The sequence below is a fragment of the Schistosoma mansoni genome, chromosome 1, assembly GCF_000237925.1.
Source record: "Schistosoma mansoni strain Puerto Rico chromosome 1, complete genome".
In the NCBI taxonomy this organism is placed as follows: domain Eukaryota; kingdom Metazoa; phylum Platyhelminthes; class Trematoda; order Strigeidida; family Schistosomatidae; genus Schistosoma; species Schistosoma mansoni.
The window spans coordinates 10,217,366-10,235,665 of NC_031495.1; the positions used below are offsets into that span (position 1 = coordinate 10,217,366).

Sequence of the window (18,300 nt, forward strand, 5' to 3'; positions counted from 1 at the left end):
AATGATTGCATCATTATGTTACAAAATATGTATACCAATTATTCACGGTTATCCTTTAAGGCAATTTTGTTTTCGGTTAATTTTAGTAGCTTAGTCTGTGTGTCAGTCGTGATAGCCAGTTAATCAAAATATTTTAAATTTACCTTCAACGGATAAAATTGATCGTAATTCATCCTGCAACATTTTCATTTTCTTTTTCAAATCATCTTCCTTCTCCCTAAAATGAATAAATAATTCGTTATTGGTGTGATTGCATAATAAACATTTTGGTGAAACATTGTATTATCACAACGGACTCAACTAAGAATAAAAAGTGATGATTATTGCGTAGGTTCTAAAACAAAGAAGGATCAAGGTAAATCGGATAGTTTAAATACAAAACAATTAGTTTCAAAACTTTAATTGGATTACAAAGTAGTTCCAAGAAAGTTTATCTTAATTTTAGATTCGAAGATGTTATGATGAGCGGCGTTGGAGCCTGATACTGATAAACAAACTTCTTATAGGCAAGTCCAACTGGCTATCAGCAAGAAAACTACGAGTAAAGAAATTTCATCAGGTTAAACCCGTACACATCTATGATCACTAATTCACACATATGTACACCTTAAAGGATGAAATCATTTATTAATCAATAACTTAAACCTGACTGGGAAAATGTGGTCTCATTTGGCAACCTTTGACTGTCCCAATTTCCCAGAAGTTGGACAAGCTACAGTGGAATAAATGGTAGTTAGCTTATAAGGAAAATGGCTTTTGTGATTGCCGGCCACGTCTAAATTCTTTTCGATGACCAACTGGATTTATTTCAATATACGCTATTCTCCTTTATTCTATTCTATAAGCTTCTGTCTTTAATGTAGTTTGGTTTAAAATATCTTAACAAAATATACCCTAATATTGCCTTATTCTATATAGGACGTTTCTTGGAAGTATTCAACAAATCTTTATTTTCCGAACTTGATGTCATCGCAATCATTTAAATATAGGAACAAAAAAGACTAAAATGGAAATAAATGTCGCCATGTAAGTTGAGTTAATAACGTATTTATATAGATAATGTATAGATTGAAATATCCATTAGTAATAAATCCTATCACACTTTTACAAGACGGATAAAAGGATAAACAGCCTTACATTATAGACAACTGGAAGCCCCGATGAATTAGGGCATTCTTCTTATTGACTAAAATAAACCATCGTCTTAACAATTTTTCTTCTGATGCAGTGCCTGGTTCGTATGCCATTTGTTGGCGTAAACGCTGCTCTAGTACAGCTGCTTCTTTATCTAACTCTTTTTGTGCCTCTTCTAATTCAGCCTGCTCATTGCTGATATAATTCGAAACGGAGAGAAGTGCATTAGACGAATTGGTATTGATTGAAGAGTCTATAAAAGATGAAGATATAAATATGCATATATTGTAAATCGATATAATGAATAGATATAACTGATTAGTAGAATAAACAATTTTGGCTTACAAAAAAACAAATTTTTTGCTCAAAACAAGTCTATTCACACAAAAAATATTCTCATATATCCGACATTTTAATATTAATTCCACATCTTATTTAATTTATAAACTAGCGGAGAACAACTTTCATCGGCAACGAGTTCAATATAATTTTCTTATTGAAAGAAATTGTTTTCACTATGCGGTTTCTATACTTCAATGTAAATAAAAGTAAACAACCGTTACGCCGTATTAATTACGCTGTTAAACGACTGAACAATTGCTTAGTATAAAATTGTTTTTGACAGATGGTAAATTAGTTGGTCAATCTTAGTGTGAAATTAGTGTAATTAACAGTAGGAAGTAGAGAATTCCCATACTCTGCTTTTAATAACGTTCAAACAAGAAGTATGTACTTCGTAGATTGCAAAGAGCAAAATAAAAATTTGCAGACATCAATATTGATAACAATGTAGTATACAGATTTAGATTTGGATTCAAATAACACTCGAAGGTCACGAAGTAATATGGCTGATTGAAGTCGTTACAACATATGCTTTATGACACTAGCGTAAACCTAAAACCAATCCTTTTATGTACAGGGCAATTGTATTTATGATCTGAAAAAAAACGGCGTGGAATTTGTTTTATAACAACAATCGGAATCTTCAATTTGTTTTATGTCAAATCTGAATCATTGATTTCACGCTTCTTGACACAAATTTCATCATAGCCATGAGTTTGAATTTGTGATTGATTAATTGGATCAAGTTGTAATAATTAATTTATATACGACAGAATACTGCAATGTTCTATATTTCTTATAGAGTGAGCATTTACTGAAGAAACAATTACACTCGAAAAATTAATAGTTAATAAAAGAGTGTTGTGAACTAGCTTCGGTTATACATAATAGGTGTTTTTTTAATCATAGTTTATCAAAATATATACTTTCTATGGGACTAACCTTGATTTTTAGTCTTGGTGAATAAAACGAGTTCCACAAATGTTTGTTCACCGAAGGATATAATGAAGGGGAAGTATAGAAAAAATTAAAGATGACAATAATGTATATCTAATAAACATAATATATGATATTGTAAAATTCTTTGGAAAAAAAATGGTAACAGTAAGTCATCAACTTTGGTAAGTGAAGAGCTCAATGCTGATTGGAATTTTCGAACGAGTGTGCGAGGAATAAAACGTGTATCCTCAATGACGTGAATAAAAAATATCATGACAAGATTCTTAAAATAATTCTGCATAAATATCTTAAACACGATGTCTTTATAGAAATGTGAACAAAACTATGTTAATGATTTACGGTCAAAGAGTAGAATACATCAGTACTGATTCACGTCACTGAAAGAGAAGTGATGCATATTTTTAATTTTTGTTTGCTGATACACAAGCTAAAACATGATAATAAAGGCTATAAGTGTAAGTAAACTTCCATCGTTATGCTGAAACTACTAAATAGAATTCAGCCAACACTCAGAAACAAAACATTAGTCACTCTCTCCTAGCCCTGATCGGAAATGAGTCGAAAAATTTAAGTTGCGAATGATGATGAAGAGGAAATAAGAACACCTTGCTCTCAAAAATAGCGTTTATAAATGAAACTACCAGTGAAATAATATTAGTAATAAGAAAGGCTCCGCAGAAAAACAAACCATATGCTTTATTGTGAAACGATTTTATTCTTTAAGGCCAAAAATAAAGCACTTTTTTCAATTAAATCACTCCTATGAAACTAGTTATATGGGCGAACGATTTGGGAATTCCATCACCAAATAGCTGAACACTGTTTTGTAATTAAGCGAAAGCTAATTACCTATCGTACGTTCTTCTCTATGGACAAACTTAACAAACTGAATCTCTTAAAAAAATATGTACAAACGCTTTCGCTCCCACTTCGGTCATCACCATAGCCACACTAGAGCCGCTTGAAAAGTATGAAGCACTAATTGAAAATAAGTAGTTCTTGATTGTATTTGTTTTTTGCAATAAAATAATTAATTTAAATATTTCAACTTACAGCAGTGGAAACATGAGTTCGGTTATCCGTTTTATTATCCAAATGATGTTCACCAATACGTATAGGTACTGGTGCACCACTACCTCGACCCGATGCAAAGAGATTCATTTGTGACAGACGTAGACGCCTAACTTTCATTTGTTCCGGAGAAAATCTTGTGTCAACAGTTGACTGTGTAGGTTTACTAAGTGTTGGAAAAATATTACTCGTTGAAAATCGAAATGGCTTAGAAATGGAATTTAATGAGGTATCAACATTCGGTATACATATTGTGCCTGTAAATTGGAGGTATAAATAGACTAAATGATATTTTTATCCAGTAATATATGTGGTCCATGTAAACAAGCTAAAGAATGGAATAATAAGCTGACATAAATAAGTGCGTTATAAGAAAATATTCGTATTTGTGGGCGTTTAAGTATGGCATATCCATAATTTGAAACGCTTAGTCACTAAGAACTTAGTAACCGAACTTGAGATTATGGATGATAAGCATTTAGACTCAGGTAGCTGGGTATTTTGATAGAAAACACTATAATGTATGATTAAGATGAGACATAGTAGTCCGTATAAATTAAAAATTACAAATATGATCTAATTTCTCTCAGAAACTAGATTGAGAAATGGAGCAATACAGAGCAGTTCCCTGATAACATTACACGCTACACTGAGGGTTTGAGTCATTGGAAAAATTGGAGAACTGTTGGTTAGTGGATCTCGGGTACAGCCAAGCTAATCTCATCGTGAGACCCAAAGGTACTGGTCAATTCGTTGTATGAAAGCATTGGTAATCAACTTTAGTTTTTTAATGAAATAACGAGATGTCGACGGTTTTCACTGGGTGTTGGTTTGTAACAAATCTAAGTACGGTTAAAAGCCGCTTATAAAGGTAATTAGCTACGATCGACTAAAACTGTATACATCTGATTGCTACGCTTATGATTTTTCCCCTCTTACTAGTTGCATCTTAGGATTAGAGAAACTTTACTGTGGAGCATTAGTTTTTAAGCACATACATAAGAAGACAAATAAACGGTATTATTTTGTTCAAACGAAACATCATTTTTTGACCTGATAAAATAAATGAGCATCATTAATCTAACGCAACGAGAATCATTCACTTATTTATGATAATAATAGAACACGAACCTGAGTTCCAGAAAACCCGCATCCCTTATTTAATGTGTAAAATGGATGAAAGATGATCAGTTAATCAAGTCAAATATATTCAACCAAATAAAGCCCTGGTTTATTCGGTAGGGTAGTCAACATTCAATTAGTTAATAAGAATTTACGACTGCACTGCACCGACCAATCAGTATATACCATTGGCGAATGACTTCGTACACGGTTGATGAGTATCATTACTCGTTATATTCAAAATATACTAAATTACTTAATGTACACATGATTCGATGTGATAAAATCGATCATAAATTACTGATAAAGAGGAAATATTACTATAAATAGTTACAGGCTAAAAAGAATACTTGCAGGCAAGCTAAAACGTAGACACATTGCTTAGGTCTCGGAAAGAAGCACTTTAACCAACACTACGCCAAACTGAGAAATTCAATTTGCAATTCATCGCGTGACACATTCATGTTACTACTGTGCATATTAGCATAGCAAAAGTAAAAATATGGATGGCAGAAAAACAAAGTAATATGGTATGAAAATTCTGAAAACCTGGTAGCGCTATACGTTTAGAGATGAACGATGAGTATATCTCGGGTTATGATATTAGGGTGCTGTCTAATGTGTTGAGAACTTTAATCTGAGCTAAATAAAAAGAACTCAAACTAGGAACCGATATACACGCAGTAATATAACTGGAACGATGCTATAGTACCTGGTAACTTCACAATCTTTTACAAGTGATTGCATGCTTCAAGCTGAAAAATTATTTATTATGAGTAACTCTGCCTAAAAACCAGAGAAATCAAGCCACAAATACCAAAACAGTGAGGTTAAGGACGGAGGATAATATTTAATAAAGATATGAAAAGTTTTCGACTAAGAAGCTGTATGAAATGTATTGTTCAGTTTTCGCAAGAAAGAATGATGCGATCATATCGGCCTTGGTGCGACATCTACCCCGACTGGTTTCAATAACCTTGCGATTATTTATTCTTATTATAATCGCCTGGGTGGATTTGCCAAAAACCTGATGAATTTTTGAGAACTATTTTACAGGATACAGCGTTTAGTTTTTTTGCATAGCTCTGAAGTATTTTAGCTCTTCTTACGAGTGTTTGTATGCTATTATTTTTGTTTATGAAAGCCTACTCTCATAATCTAATATTTGAATTGTAAGAATTGGTTTCTTGTATAATGTTTCCAACGTTCTTGTTTGTTTTATTGCCTAAAACCAGGACATCCAACAATAGAAATTTGCGATTTAACTGTTTTCTATTGACTGGAAATGCTACTGATCAATCAAGAAGTATTTCTGAGTTTGTGTCTCAAGGACAACAAACACATCAACGATACAATATTCCCAAAACTTAAGGTTTTATTGTTGGTGGGACTTCAGCAACTAGTTATACCACTATAGATTCTGCGATAAGTCCTAATGGATGTATCTGAGTTAAAGTTCATTTGGTCTGTAAAAATATTTGAGAAATAAATATGGAATGCGTTGTAAGAAGTTAGTTCATGAAGCGTAACTGGAATGTATGACAGCAAAAGAAGACAAATGCAAGACCGTCGACAAAATAAATTGCATCAAGTATGAGAAGCAGTTTATGAGAGGGAAGACTACTTTTAAATAGGGATACATGAATACAGTACTGAAAGAACGCAATATATTTCCACTTATATGAATGGTTGTAAGAGATTGCAGATACTTATTTAGTTAAGAAAATGCCAAAATATACGAAAATGAGGTGACTAGGTCAATCTGCAACCAAATATTTACTGTACTGACACAAGTCCAGTGAACGAGTCCATACATGAAAAAAATTAATTAGTAAGAGATCGGTCCAACAAAATAATCACAAACAGAGACAACCAGTTATCAACATAGTCATGAAGGTTAACTACTCAATCGGTAGTAGTAAAAAGTTTTAAATCTTAAATTTAAAAGTGTTTAAAACAACAATGAGAATTTTATAAACAGACCGCTCAACTGAAAACACAATACAATCAAGAACATTCGATGAACTATAAAGTTTTTTTCCCGATATTCTAAAAACTCTTTACAGCAGTGACATGAACACTGGTGATGATAAATTTCTATCTACGTGAATCCAGTCTATCTGTATGAAATTCCTAATATGCATTTGACAGCATTTTGAAATCATTTCCCGAATGAAACAAGAATATACTAACAAATTTTATATTGATTATACCTATACTATGCTAATAGATTAAAATATCATAACCGATATTTTTTTCAAAAGACTTATTTCTGTAAAATTAAAAAGTGATCATCCACATTTAAATTTATCTGTATAAGATGTCTATTTAAAAAATTACTTAATTAATTTCAGTAGTATGTTTTTGATCATTAAGTTTTCTTAATAAAAGTGGATAAAATTACCATCTGAATTAAATCTGTACAGAGTTTTATGAGATTTTCGATGTTCTGAATTTTAAAAAAAGCGTTTATTCGATTATCCCAAAATAATATTTTATTTAGGCAAACAAAAATTTGATAAATAATAGTAGTATGGATGTGTATTGTACACAAACGAATGAACATTATCAATATGCAAAGCGGACAATTGGCATTAACATTAGCATATATATATATATATATATATATATATATATATATATATGCAAGTGTATTCAGTCATATTATAGACAATAAGAAAATTATGCAACCAAAGCAATAATGTTGAATGAAGAAATAAACAAACAGCATTCATATGAATTTAATATAAATGCAGTGTAATTTCAATGAAAATAAGTAAATATATATATGATAGTTAGTTCAGTAGGTGATACGTGCGCATATTCATATAAAAATAGATATAGATAAATATAATGAAAAGAAAATTGGTGCATGAAAAAGGAAAAAAACAATGTTAAACATTATTATTAGAAGGTAGTTAAAAAACAAGTGAAACGTTTAACTTAAAAAAAGTAACGAAACACAAACAATGAATTTAATCAACATTTTGTGCTAAAACAATTATGAAACTATAACAACTTCTTGGGATATTTTGAGTTGATTTCTTTGAGCAAATGAACATTATTATGTTATTATTATTAAGAAAAAGCATGTATAATACTTTTGTATCTGAGTACTCATGTGTATCTAACTCCGTATCTAGGCACTTCTAGGGTTACTGCTCGTCCCAAGTCCGGGTAAAGGAGTAGGGTTGAGTGTAGGGTCGGCAACCCCATCTCGAAGAAGATAACCTTTTCTAAGAACACAGTAACAAGAATAAACAATTTAAACACTGCCGTCCGAGTTAAAGGAAGAATTATAAGGCCTCATAGTGAAAGACGATATTCTTCAGAAGCCACGAAGTCGATACCGTTTCTAATAACCAGGGCAACAATTAACATAGGTATATGGAGGTGCTGGACAGCAACAAGTAACATCATCATAAAGAATGGATCACTAAAGAAACCCTGGGCAAGATTCAAGAAAGCAAAACAAGAAGATAGCAATTAGCAGCAGCCGAACAAGAAGAGAGGTAGTCAAGGCAAAAGCTGAATACTCAGAAGCAAACAAGAAAGTGAAGAAGAGCATTGGGGCCAACAAGCAGAAATACATCGAAGACCTAGCAGCGACAGAGGAAAAAGCTGCAAGAGAACGAAATATGAAAAATAAAGTGACATAATGAAGAAACTGCTTCGGAAGCATAGTAAGACAGAAAGGCTGGTCAAGGACAAACAAGGAAAATCAATTACTGGGATTCAAGAGCAGAGTAAAAGATGAGTAAGACACTTCGACGAACGGTTGAGTAGACCAGCTCTACTGAATCCACCGGACATCGAAGCAGCACCTATAGACCTTCCCTATAGATGTCACTCCACCAACAACCGAAGGAATCAGGATGGCCATTAGATAAATCAAGAATGGGGAAGTAGCAGGGCCTTGCAATACACCAGCCGAAGCACTGAAGTCAGACATAGAAGTAACTGCAAATATGCTCCACATTTTATTCAGGGAGATTTGAGAGAAGGAACAAGTGCTGACAGACTGGAAAGAAGGACACCTCATCAAGATAACAAAGAAAGGAGATCTAAGCAAATGCGAGAACTATATAGGAATCACACTACTATCAGTACCAGCAAGAGTTTTTAGCAGAATGTTATTGAACCGGATGAAAGATTCAGTGGATGTCCAGGTCCCAGACTAACAGGTCGGATTCCGAAAGGATCAGTGGACACTGATGGTCCACCTGGGGGATTAGGAAAATCTGCACCTCCTTATGTAGCCCCACTGCCTTATAGATCAGACTGACTCTAGGTCAAAAACTCCGAGTGTGGCCCCCTAAGAAAACCACCTGTTTCAGCCTTGGCATCCGGGCAGTATCACAGCCCTCACACAAATCAAGAGAATTTTGTGGCGCATATTTATTCGGTGCCCCTTTGTACCAATATTTATGTGTTCAAACAAATAAATAAATAAAAAAAGGATCGGTCGCGACACTACGGATCATCGTTGAACAATCAGTTGAATAGAATTCATCACTAAAAATCACCTTCCTCGAGTATGAGAAAGCATTTGACATTGTGGATAGAACATTATGGAAACTTCTTCGAGACTATAGTGTACCTGTGAAAATCGCCAACATCATACGGAATTCATATGACGGACTACTGTGCAAAATCGTGGATGGAGGACAGCTAACAGACGCATTTCAAGCGAGGACAGGAGTCAGACTATGCTGCCTACTCTCTCCTCTGGTGGTCGATTGGATCATGAAGACCTCCACATTTCGATGTACGAAATACAGTGTACAGCTTGCATGCAACTGGACGATTTAGACTTAGCAGATGACCTGGCCCTTCTATTTTATACACACCAACAAATGAATGTGAAGACAATTAGTGTAACAAAATCCTCTGCATCAGTAGGCCTCAAAATACACAAGGGAAAAAGCAAGATCATAAAATAAAACATGGAGAACACTGAATCACACTTGATGGAAAAACTCTGGAACAGGAAGGAACGGACGGACGAGGAGGACCGGATAGAGACGTAAAGGCGAGGATTGACAAAAGCAATAGCCTCATTCCTGCAACTGAAGAACATATGGAACTCAAAACAACTTTCAACTAACCTCAAAGTGAGAATCCTCGATACAAACGTCAGGACAGTTCTACTGTAGGGAGATGAAACGTGGGGAACTACTACAACCATTATCAAAAATGTACAAGTATTCATAAACATTTGTCTACATAAGATACTGTGAATATCCGTTGGCCGGATACCATCAGAAACAGCCTACTACGAGAGAACAAACTGGCTTCCAGCTGAGGATGAAATCAGGAAAAGACGTTGGAAATGGATAGGACACATATTAAGGAAATCATTAAACTGCATCATGAAGCAAGCACTAACTTGGAATCCTGAAGGGAAACGGAACAGAAGACCAAGAAACACACTGCGTCGGGAATTGTAAGGAGATATCAAAAGAATAACAACTGGAAACGACTGTAAAGGATCACCCAGGAGAATACTGATCAGTGGCCTATGTTCCCCCACGAGGGGCAACAGGCGTAAGTAAGTAACTAGTGTGTATCTAACCTAATTTTGACGAAACGGATTAGTATATGAAGTTAGAACTAACTAAATGAAGTTTGTTACCAATATAAATTTACAATTCCCTTAAGGAATGAAAACAATAAATTGTTTCAGTCTAAGAACATTTATGGTTTTATATTACTCTAAAGGAAAGTAAATTTTACACAGTACTATTATAAAAACAAAGCATTTTCCAGGATTTTCAATAAGATATTGTATAAAGTTATAAATACCTACAGTTGAGTAACATAAACAATAGAAGTGAAAAAAAAGTAACAAATTTGTATTCATTACTGAAACTTTCTGAATAAATACATCGACTATATTATGTAGTAGAGCTGAATATCTGTAGAGTTGATTAAATCGATGAAGAAATATGTAATTTTAGGTAAAGAAACCAATGAATAAGACAACGAAATCATATATAAGTAATATACAATGAAGATAATCATAATTGAGAATACTTATCAGCTGAACGTACACATATAAGATGTGTGTACACTTAAGTCACTGATGATTCATCATTAAGATGATTGAAAACAATAATACAATTAAGTACTATATACAAATATGATCGTAAACGTTATATTTATTTCTTGAGAAATAATCACTTAATAATTTTAGAAGATTGACAGGAGTATCGATAAATACACTAAACTTTGTTACAAGAGTTGAAGTCATGAACCGACCAGAAATATAGCTAGTTTACTTGGACTATATATAAACATATGTTGGGTTCTTTCAAGAATTCATCAGCATTTCACATACATACTGATCCATTTAAATACAATTTTGAAAACTATATTTATCTAAAAAACATTTTTGTGTATTCACGTATGATTTGGTTGTTTAAGAATTTGACATTCAACTGATGGACCACAAGTTTGAAACTTATTTTGTTGGATTTTTCGTTTACTTAATCAAATAATATAACAACCCCTCACCAAAAAGAGTAACTGAATGACAAGTGCAAAAACTTCTACATGATAAACGTGAGACACTGTTTGTACAGAAAAACGAGAAAAATTATTTAACAAAAAATTAGACCTTACTTGTACATAACTTTGTATCAGTCAATCGATGATTTTGTCCGTCAGTTAATGTAGTATTCGTTAAACTTTCTCCTGCCACTGAATTTCGGTTAAAATTTTCATCCACTGAATGGATTGCTGTCAATGAACCAGATATAGGATGTGATTTACGAGGATGTGCTAAAGGCGGTAAAGCACCAGGTCGACTTGTTGGTGCTAAATAATTTAGACGTGATTGTTGCAAGAGACTACGTGCTTTTGTCAACATATGTTCATAATTCATTAAAGGAATTTTCTTGAACAAAATAGTAAAAGCAGATAATGAATAGAATATTTTTAAAAATTAGTAAAGTGGAGAGTTATCAGCACTATATTAGATTAAAGATAAGAAAAATTCATGTGTAATAACATACAATTTTGATACGTAAACGCCTTGGAAAATAGAAAGTACTTTCTAACAGATAATCCACATAATCTTAGACCACTAGTATTTTTTTGAAGATGGAGATCTATCCCTGACAAGTAAGATGAAATAAGTATAACTTTTAAGAAAACGTCGATAAGAAAATTTAACTAGGAAAACGCAAGGTAGGTAGCCCTGAATAACACTAATCTAGCTTGAAATTCATGACAGTACGTCATAAGCTCAGATTCGATGATTAGTGAGTAAAAAGAGAACAATCACAAGGTTTGTGTACTTCACTGGTACTCCTGTCAACGAAAATCACAGACACGAAATATCTCTGTCTACAGAGTCGAGTGTCACTTTAAAATCAAGATATACATATATGGTGAAGACATCGTAGATAAACCTATGTTCTAAAACCTAAGGAAGAGTGAATATTTGGTCAATATATTCACGTCAAGGTTTGAAACTTAAATACCTTTTCCAAACCTTAATTAAGTGTGCAGTTATTACGAAGGTTAATGTATTAAATAATATTTGTCAGTGTTTCATCAGCGGTTATTGCAAAAGAATTTACGTCCTTCCTTGCAGAGATTGACATCAGTTAGGTAAGATTATACCCAGATAATATTGAAATCGGTAAAACTACGCAAACTGAATCGTCATACTCAAAGAATTCTTGAACTAATGTATCAGGTTCTGCTGTACTTAATAGCTTTAGAATAGCCTTTTCAAATTAAATAAGAATACTAATAAAATGCAAGTTACTATTCAAAATCGCTTTAGAAATGCGTCTAAGAGACCTAATAAAAACAATATGATATTCTGATATAACACTTTTGTCTACTCCGTTTTTATGAATGTTCACTTTAAAATGTTTTTTACTCCGTCTTTATTCAGTGAATTGGTGTTTGCATAATGGTTTGGTTAGAGTGATGGCTTGAATCGACGCTAAAAATTCACCAGGGTTTGCCACGTCACGTAACGAATGAGCCATTTAAATTGAAACCTATTTTTGTCATCATAGTCTTGATATTCTTTACATTATGGGCCGTTAAAAAACTTAAAACCTGGTTATATGATTCAATATGATAAACTTTCGTCATCTGAAGATAAGTAGGTCACATTAACCATTGAGAGATCCTTGCTCACGGTGTAATCAGCATAGTCACACGAATCAAGTTAGTGATAATAACAATCGTGTTGTTAGTTATTTGTCGGTTTACCTATTAGTCAGTTGCCTACAGTATCGAATAATGACACACATGAATGCAGCCACCAAACAGAAATAATATTAAAAACTACAAGCCATATATCTAAGTTCTTATTAAACTAGTTTAAGGTGTGGAAATACGGATTTTAAAAAAAGTAAATAATGACAAAGGACAGGTAATGAAACATAATTTCTTACGAAACTACCTTTTTAGATGTGGATCTAACAGCTTTATCTGGATTAGATAAATCATTTTTAACATTGTTTGAGTTTTCATCCGGTGGATTCTCATTTTCCTGCAAACTATGATTCGTTTCTGAGCTACAATAGGAGAAGTAAAAAAAAATCGTGAATATAAAATATGGCTTCAGTATATATTATATAATAAGCATATAGTGATCATATAGCTAAATAAGCGCCTTGTTTAAATAAAACCAGAACAAGACAGGAGGCAGAACAATATAAATTCAACCGTGGTTTCGCCCCAGCTGTTTACAACCTTATATATATATATTCTTTTATATCTAATCTTTCTCGCTACTAATGTTACCACCTATACTATTTCGAGACTTCGCTTGTTAATTGCATCTCTCTGTGCTAATGCAGTATGGTAATTTGAACAGTTGGAAATATATGCCAGGTTCAAAGCTGCATATGACTGACTAGCATATGTTAAAAAATCTGTAATTTATACACTTATAATCCTTGACCATTTACGGTTCATAAAAAAGGTTTTGTAGTACTGCATTACACATTTGACTACCAAAAGATTCATGCAAAACACATCAATGATGACTTTAAACCAATAAATCCTCTAAGATGATCCATTTACATATTGATACTGATTGAAATGCTAAACATTTGGAAAATGTAATAATTTACGTAACCATTAAACTTAAGAAACTATATATATATATATATATATATATATATATATATATATAAACCGAAAACTGAACTCTTTACAACAAAAACAGACTTATTAGTTTTGATACAACATTGTTCAATGATCCCATTTAATACCAAGTTATCGTTTGTACATGAAGAATTCTCATCAATATTTTTTGTTCGTTCACAGCAAAATGTACGGATTTGATGGAGGTATGTCATCATACTGAGCAAATCAGGTGAACGACTTTTAGAAACTACTTCACTTGGATCAAGTACACGGGGCACTCCCAATTTAGAAGCCACATCGAACGCCAGTCGACAATTTTGTAGAGGGTTCTCCGAAGACAATGAGTCGTAGTCACTTAGAAAGTATTTTTAAGACAAAAAAAATATTCGTTACGATACAATAAATAAAATACAAGGAAGTATTGTGTTCAGAAGGAGAGATGTTTGAGACTTACTGGGATGTTGTATTAATTGAAAAGATCGGGTTAAAAAATTAATCTTCAAGAACACTATTACGTCGATTTCTAATTAAATATAAGTATAATGTTTTATTGGATGTAAAACCTATCCTGTTACCAAGTAGTCTTGGCTTTGATACCGGCTTTTTTTCAGAGATTTTAATTGTTTTAACTGTTGAAGTTGACGGAACTAAGATATTTTCCAAAAATTAAAAAGTAATTTCGCAAACTAAAGCCGTAGGTCTTGTAGATCAGAATAACTTGTTCTTAAAACTTGAATTAACATTAAAACAGAATCAAACACTTTAGCCTTGTAGGTTTATTCAGTGAAAACTGCTACTTATAATCCAAACTAGGTTGTATGGTAACGTGATGACAGAGTGGAATATTAACAAGTTACGTATAGATAAATGAATAGTTGTTTATTTGACGATAAATACTAAATACTCTCTGAGTAAATGAATACGTTAACAGTTGAATGTTGCGAGAAAAATGAAATGCTTCTGCATAGAGCTCAATAGAACCAGAATTTTCATATGATAAATATTGACTAAAAAAGTTGATTGACTGCATTCTGAATAAATTTCCGCTCAATATGTTTCAGAAACAAATATATATTTCCCTTATTAGATTAACATTTCTTCATGTAAGTGTATTTTAAGCGGAAACGATGAACATAAATTTGTGATAAAAAAGCTAATTAAACTATTGAAAAGACTGATTACTGAATATGAGAAAAACTATCCAGTGAATAAGATGAAGCATTCGAAATACAAAAAAATTGATAAGAATATATTACGTATATGAATGTCAGAAGAATTGTTATATTTTTTTTAAAAACATCCTGTTGTAGATTATACAGTACACCTTCAACGTGTGAGCTAAATTGAATTTAGATCTGTTCTTCAATAACTCAAAGACAAGTAGCTTGACGAGTTATTACGGAGTAAAGTATTCTGAGTAGATATGTTAGGGTTAGAGAGTGATTCGATACATAAGGTCAATTATAATTCATAGAATCATAGGTTTCAATGAATTATCCAAACGAATAGAAATAAAATAAATGAATATAATATAACCAAATAAATCTATACTTAAAAACTACTAAGCAGTAATCACTTATGAATTTATTATGGACCATAGTGTAACAAGAATTAATAAAACAGATTATATCAGCTAACTGGATCATGTCTACTAATCTAAAAGGTAACAGTTTATTAAGGAACCCATTAGTTATATGCTCGATCCCCTGAAGATTATTCATTTATATTATTCAAGAAGATAAGTATTGATCTAAACATTTGTTCAATAAGTATGAATATCGATAAAAATGGGAGAAATATGTTCTAACATTTACCAGATATCCCTGATTCCGTAAGCTGAAAAATTTACAGGTTAATTAAAAATGACAAAAGGTGAACTTACATTCGATCAGGAAAAAAGTGATGCAGGATAGCACAGAAAGCCAATCCATTCTGGAATGATGTAGTAAGATCAGTTATTTGTATATTGTCATAAGATTTAGTCACCAACTGACACCATAGAAGTAAATCATATCGACTTTGAGTTGAAATAGGCTTTAATCTGACGCGAAATAAGCAAATAAACGTAATTATAAACTATATTAGAGCATACTGTGAACAGTGTGTGATGACATTTATTTATTGAACAAACAGATTGATTAACAAAGCTCTATAAAATCCCATATACACAGGTTGCAGAACACGTAAAGAAATTACATTTGTGTATGTAAACTGGGATTATTTTAACACACTTATCTGTAGGAAGACGTCAGTAAATGTTCCTAAACAGTTTTAAAATCATTCAAATCGCTTTCCAGTAATCAACGCCTTTGGAATACAACAAGAATAATCTATATGATAATGCCCTAATGTTCTTTTCTAATTAATTAATTCATCAACGACCTGAATTATTGTTAATTATGACATGTTGTTTACAAGCTTCCAGAACTTAAAAATTACCTATCGAGAACTGTGTAAATGTTACGAATAACCAGTTTACTTATTGTACAGTTTAAACGCTTCTCAATTATTTAATTCTATTTGAGATTTATCTATATAATATATAACTCTGCTGATTTTGAACTTCTAGATCTTCGGTTGATATGTCTTGTTCCAGTTTAATTTCATTATTGAGAAATTCCAGTAAAGTTTATGTACTTTACGATTTCATTCAGATCAAAGCTTTAGTTATATTTCTATTTTCTGCTTTCGTTTGGAATTCAAGATAGGTAGCAGACGAACAATACTAGAACAGCCGTCTTTTCTATTGATCCATGTTTAGTAACGTTTCACGACACTGAGCCGTATATTCCCTATTACTTACAGCCAAATCAGATCCACCATTGTTTCAAACTTCACATTGTATATGATAGGTATTTTAGGTGGAAATATAAAGCACTACAAGACTTAATGTTAGGATTCTAGCCTTTAATCATAACAAACTTGAAAATCAGAATGCCACTGTTGATTAATTCAGTCCAATGGTTACTATGTTGATTGCTCAAAATCATATATTCATGTACAGAAGAGTAAATAGATACATAGTTGATGGTGAATGAAAAGGTCACTGATATCTTTGGTATATACCATATCGCACATTTAAGAATGATTATTATTTCTCCAGAGAATTTTACAAAACTTAAAAGCTTCATCAAATAATCCTAGTATTCAAGAACACTCAACGTGAAGGTAAATAAGCTTTTAACCTACTAAACAATAAAGATATGGTTTCAGAAGTATTTTTACGCTTTGAAAACTAATATTATGTTTCTAAATCACATTAAAGTTATGGGATTTACGTCCTATATCATAGTAGAAAGCAAATCGCATACATAACAACTAATTTATGGGGTTTACAGTGGTAACAAGAGTTAAATGGAACGTAACTAACTTATAAATGTTATCCTAGCCAATCAATTATTTTGCAAGTTAACATATATCACTAGAATAATCTGGAAATGCGAATTGTAGAGTAGCTCATTAATATTTGTTGCGCAGAAATCTACATTCGACTCATACATTTGATTACAAGTTATCGGTACTTGAAAACAACCTAAAACAAACAAATTTTGACTAACATTTTCACCATATCATGGATCCCACAACTAATTTAATCATTACTAACAGATATTTGTCCTGCTTCAGGATTCTGAAACCTTAAAACAACCACAATTTTTAAAGTCGGGTTCTTTGATATTAATTTTATATTAGAACAATTTGAGAGAATGATTAAATTATCCAATCACTTTTTAAGTATTAATGACTTTGGTTATAAGTGAATACATTTAAAGAAGTGAACAATATACACAGATTCTCAGAATAAGTAGATTATTAACAAATTGGCTGATATCCCAAATATTATTTAATTTAACTTACTGATTGAAAGTTTAAAAAATTATATAAATCTACACTGATAACCAATACTTGTTGTAATTATATTTACTCTTAATTAATGCGAAAACATTGAAAGAAATCACTACTTACCCAGATGAATTAGGCATTGTTTTACCAAAAGAAGGAATAGGTGGTTTTGACAACATATCATCGACTGTAGATGAGAGTGAATCTTGAAAACGAAAAATTGAACTATCATAAATATTGACTGTTAGCCATGAATTTGTAAACAATACTTTCCTAAATAATATGTTACTTGACAACTTCCTTCTATTAGGTGTAACATCTTAATTATAATATTAAGTTCCCTTGAAAAGTCATAACTTTTAAGATATTATCATAATCGAATTGACTAAGGCAAATAACTGATGACAAATTTCTCTAGAACATGAAGTGATTTGTGTTACAAACATCAAACGATACAATAAAACATGGGTAAACACAAGCATGGTAAGCAGAGATAGAAAGTGGCTAGTAGTCGAATCCAGTTTGACGCGCGTTTCGTCCTATTTGGGACTCGTCAGCCGGATGCACCTGCATCTCAGAATTGATGTTCACTCTGGGACTCGAACCCAGTACCCTCGCTTCAAACGCCATCCCGTTATCCACTCGGCCACTGAGTCCTGATAGCCAATTGCTTGTGCGATGGGGTGAAGTTTAAATTCATTTAGTATGTTG

General features: G+C 32.3%; 1 protein-coding gene across 1 annotated transcript in view; it reads right to left on the bottom strand.

The window, feature by feature from the left end:
* Smp_161970 (putative tangerin) overlaps window positions 1-18,300 on the bottom strand; it is a gene marked incomplete at both ends in the record, with an annotated part of 29,835 nt that overhangs the window by 958 nt on the left and 10,577 nt on the right. Inside the window, 10 exons of the mRNA XM_018793211.1 lie at window positions 144-217; window positions 1,138-1,387; window positions 2,419-2,431; window positions 3,490-3,764; window positions 7,034-7,078; window positions 11,254-11,527; window positions 13,058-13,172; window positions 13,831-14,103; window positions 15,632-15,790; window positions 17,713-17,794. Of these exons, the coding sequence (XP_018647746.1) occupies window positions 144-217; window positions 1,138-1,387; window positions 2,419-2,431; window positions 3,490-3,764; window positions 7,034-7,078; window positions 11,254-11,527; window positions 13,058-13,172; window positions 13,831-14,103; window positions 15,632-15,790; window positions 17,713-17,794 (1,560 nt within the window). The remainder of the gene's footprint in view (window positions 1-143; window positions 218-1,137; window positions 1,388-2,418; window positions 2,432-3,489; window positions 3,765-7,033; window positions 7,079-11,253; window positions 11,528-13,057; window positions 13,173-13,830; window positions 14,104-15,631; window positions 15,791-17,712; window positions 17,795-18,300) is intronic.